The sequence below is a fragment of the Cenococcum geophilum genome (assembly GCF_001692895.1).
Source record: "Cenococcum geophilum 1.58 unplaced genomic scaffold K441scaffold_32, whole genome shotgun sequence".
NCBI lineage: Eukaryota > Fungi > Ascomycota > Dothideomycetes > Gloniales > Gloniaceae > Cenococcum > Cenococcum geophilum.
The window spans coordinates 1,222,874-1,227,560 of NW_027137590.1; the positions used below are offsets into that span (position 1 = coordinate 1,222,874).

The 4,687-nt window shown below is 34.7% G+C and overlaps 1 protein-coding gene across 1 annotated transcript; it reads left to right on the plus strand.

Moving 5' to 3' along the window:
• Positions 1-3,714: 3,714 nt before the first annotated feature.
• Positions 3,715-3,903, plus strand: K441DRAFT_459040 (uncharacterized protein; the record flags this gene model as incomplete). Its single annotated transcript, XM_067641760.1, has 1 exon — positions 3,715-3,903. A coding segment is annotated over one exon (189 nt), but the record flags the coding sequence as incomplete, so codon positions are not given.
• Positions 3,904-4,687: the final 784 nt, after the last annotated feature.

The window sequence follows — 4,687 nt, forward strand, 5'->3', positions numbered from 1 at the left end:
TTAAGTAGAAATTTTACTTTACTCTTATTATATAGTATATACCACTAAAATAAGGCTTATAATAGCCCTCGCTAGGTAATATAAACCTCCTTATTAGTGACCACGTTAAGCTAGGTAATTTCATTCTTATTTAAGATAAAACCTACTAATACTAAGACCTCTTAAAATAGCGAGAAACTAATTTCTTTAACTATCGGAGTTTCTATATTACCTTTTAAAATTTATAGACTATATAAAGCTCTGCAGTGCTTTAGGTAATTAGGTTTATTCTTTAAAACTAAAAGGTTATATTTTTGAGTAAGAACGGCTTATTTAGTAATGTAAAACCGTATAATTTGGAGATTGGCTTAGAAGCAAATATATATACCAGCGTTATTATAGGTTTAAATTAGGTTTAACTTCCAACTTTATATTATTTTGCCGTTTAGTGGCATTAGTCCTCTAGGATAACATAAAAGGAATAATAGCCTATCTAGACTAGCTATTTAAAGCACGTTCCTTCTTAGTTAAGTCACTAAAAATCTTTTAAATAAACTAATCGCACGGCATTTTATCTTTGGTAGTATAAAACGTAGGTTTTTTAAGCCTAGCCTTTTATATGTTATCCAAGATTATATTTCTTAATTTCCTTAAGGCGACGAGCATTAATATCTTATCCCTTTATAATATTTAAGTCCTTTATTATAATATATAAAGATACTAAGATAGAATAAAGAAGGAGTGGAGCGTTGCTATATAAAAGTAGAAGAATCTAATTAGTAATTAGTAAAGGTGCAAGTTTAAAGTAGGTAGGTAAGATAAACCAATTATAAGAGTTAATCTGCTAGGTAGATTGCCGTAGTTTTAGGGAGTAAGTTATAGCTTAAAGCAGTAATTAGCGGTTAAACTAATTAATTAACTAATTAATATCGCGTAGAGGCGCCGTATAAGAGTTAGTTAAGGTAGTAGAGGTAAAGAGTAAAGTAAAGTGGATAAGCCTAAGGTAAATACTCTCGCTAATAGAATGTAATGCGCGCGAGTTAAAGGGCAATTTGCTATAGCAGATTGCCGCTAAATACGCTTCCTCTAGTTATAGAAAATATTCTTTATAAAACTAGTATAATAGGCGGAGCTAAAAGTATATTAGAATATATAATCTAAGAATAAGGGTTAATGCGCCTAGGACGTTTTACCTGTCTAAGATTAATGTTTTGGCTTAATTAAGACCGCTTTAATACACCCTTTTAAGTAGGGCTCCTAGTGAATAATTAAAACTCTAAATAGTATTAGATTTAAAGCTATAAGGACTAATACTATATACCGCGTATATTCGCAACTATAAAAATAATTGTATCCTTAGAGGCTTTAAGCGTTTGTTATATTATATACTTTAAAAATCCTATATTCCGAACTAGTATAATTATTAGTATATTTACTTATAACTCCTTTGTCTCTAGGTTAACTCTAGCGTCCTAGGTAATATTAAGAAATTTAAGGAAATCTAGAAGACTTGTCCACCCTTCTACTAAGTTAGTTTAAAGTAGACTATCCGTAGCCTTCGTAGCTGCGCCTCGACCACCCACCTAAAGGGTGGGTGGTAGACATCCAAATCGCCAGGACAGCTCAATCGCCACTATTAAACCCACCAAAAATTAGAAAATTTACACCTTAATATCTTAACAACCACTAAATAATAAATTCTAATAATTTAGATTTAGGCTTTTATATATACTCTATAGCTTTTTATTAAAGTTATAAAATAAATTATTTAGTAGTTTTTAAGATAGTAAAATTTGGGGGCTAAAATAAGGTCAAAATAAGGCCAAAATACTATATCTTTAAAACTACTAAATAATTTATTTTATAACTTTAATAAAAAGCTATAGAGTATATATAAAAGCCTAAATCTAAATTATTAGAATTTATTATTTAGTGGTTGTTAAGATATTAAGGTGTAAATTTTCTAATTTTTAGTGGGTTTAATAGTGGCGATTAAGCTGTCCTGGCGATTTAGATGTCCACCACCTACCCTTCGGGTAGGTGGTCGAGGCGCAGCTACGAAGGCCACGGATAGCACCCAAGTTTATATAAATTATAGACCATAGTATATTCTTTAAATCTCGGCATATATAGATTACAAGACCCTAAATGTTATATTTGTTAATATGTTTAGGTAAAAGAGATTAATATACATCCTAAGGCTCTGCACAAACCTTTCACCACACATGCAACCTTACCAAAAGGTAGCGCCACACTTCAAAACTTACGCATACCCATCTTACCATCAAAAACAATCGATTTTCCAAGTTTCAAGACCTAACTCCTACTGCCTAGCGAGCTAGAGGTGGATTTATTTGTCATTTTACCCCCTTATCCCAACAGAAAATTTTCTCTAGGGGTGGTCCTAGCTTGTAAACGAGGCACAGACAGGAACACCAAAACTACTACCACTACCACCAATACCAATACCAACACTAATAGGGGCTAGTCTTTCTACTGCCTTTTAGCCTAATCTCCCCAGAAATCTTCTAGTAGGATTAGTAAGGAGAAAGGGTATAAGGATAGTAAAAACTAGGAAACCCCCCTATAAGATGCCAAAGTCTAATAGGCATAAAAAAAAACCTCCTATAGAAATAAGTGATAATGAGTCTACGACTACATTCACTTTTTCTGCCCCTTCTCCTTCTCCTGGCCTATTTGGGACAGGAGAAAAAAGAGGACATCCTCAGTCTTCTACTGAAAAGAAAACCAAAAACCTGCAAAAAAGACAACAAAATTAATGACTTTTACGGCTGGTATACCTAGTATATCTTTCCCTCCCCTTTCTCCTAAACAACACCTACAAAAGGCCCTAGAAAGCCTAATACAGGCCTATAAAGGGCTAGAAGAAGAAGAAAAAGAAGAAGAAAAAGAACAAGTCAAACAGCTAGAGGACTATACACGGAGTATTCTAGCAGGAGAAAATCCCTTTATGGAAGGAAAAGAAAAGGCAAAAGATATCCTACAAGGATTAGTCGAAGAAGTAAGAGCTCTCCGTAAGGAGGTAGCTCCTACTAGGAAAACCTACGCAGAGAGACTAAAGAAGAACCTCCCTTCCTCGTCCCCTCTACCCTCCTTACCAATACCATCTCCTACCCTTTCTACTTCTACTAGAAATAAGAAAAAGCAGCTACAAGAAAGGAAGCTAGTCCTTATTACAGACAAAAGGACCAACCTCTAGATACTTTCTCTATACGAAACAAAGTCAATCAACTATTTGCATCAAAACTGCAAGTAAAAAAGCCAGTTCTAGGGTCTATAGGAAGAACTAAAGAAAACAAAACATCCTTCTTACAATACAGAAGAGTATAAATGCCAGATTTCCTAGTCAAATATAAGGAAATATTGGCATAACTGCTTTTACCTTTCAAAGAGAACAAAAACTAGAACCATGGGTTCAAATTATAGCCCATGGGGTTCCTACCCTACCTTTCTAGGAGAAGGAGGCTCTAAGCTTCTAAAAGAAGAATTGAGACCTTTATCCTATAAGGATACAAGGACTACCTAGATGGATCTCATCTAGTGAAAAAAGACACAATCCACAGACCAGATTTGGCTCTATAGTTTTTACTATAGAGACGAAGAAAAAAGACAAGAAATCCTTAAGCAAAAAGAGATATCAATTGCAGGTACAGCTACTAAGGTAGTAAAATACCTCGAAGTCTCTCCTACTACGCAGTGTACGAGCTGCCAAAATTTGGCCATATAGGAGACAGGTGCTCTACTAGAGCCTGTAGATACTGTGCAGCTGCACATTTATCTAAAGACCATTCCTGTTCTACCTGTATAATAACAGGCAAACCTTGCCAGCATACCACCCCTCTTGCATTAATTGTTAAAGAAAAACACTTTGCTAATAGTAAAGACTGCGAGACTCTTAAAGCAGCTAGACTAGTATGTAATGGAGATTCTATGGAAGAATAAAACAGATAGGATTCTAGAAGGAGGCAACTCCTACTAGGCTCTTAAAAAGATATTAGAGAGCAAAAGGACAGAAATAATCGCAAAAGGACAGGGACAGGTGTTAGGATTTCCTATGGTTTTTTCCTACCGTTTCTTATTCCCTAGTAGTTGCAGCACCTTAGTATTTTATTAAGGAGCTATAAACCCTTAGGGGTTTATAAACTACTAGGACATAGCTACTAGTACATGTTAAGCTGCCTAGAAAGGATTCATGTATATAGAACTATAGCGCCATAGCCTAGAGGCTGCATGCGCAGTATTGTACGTAGTATAATACAACGGACCTAAAAAAAAAAAAAAAAAAAAAAGGCTCTGCACAAGGGTACCCTATAGTAGAATTTATAGCTCCATACCAAAGTCCCAATTTAGCACTAGCCCGGCTAGCTTTCTTACGTATATTTAACTGCGTGCGAGTAAGGAGATATTAGGCTACTTTCTTAGTCCACTTAACTAAAGCATTACTAGACTCTAGGATTTAATTAACGATTTTGGCTATAATCTTACTTCGAATAGCGTAATTTATTCGGTCTCAGAAGCGTATAGATATTGCATTACTTTCATTTATAATATCCTTAACTACCCCTTTAATCTCGTATAAACGAGTGCTGCTAATACTAAACCTGGATATAATCTACTTATCCTTCCTAGGAGTTTTACCAGTAGACTTATACTATGCCTCCTCCATAGTATATATACCATTTAATTG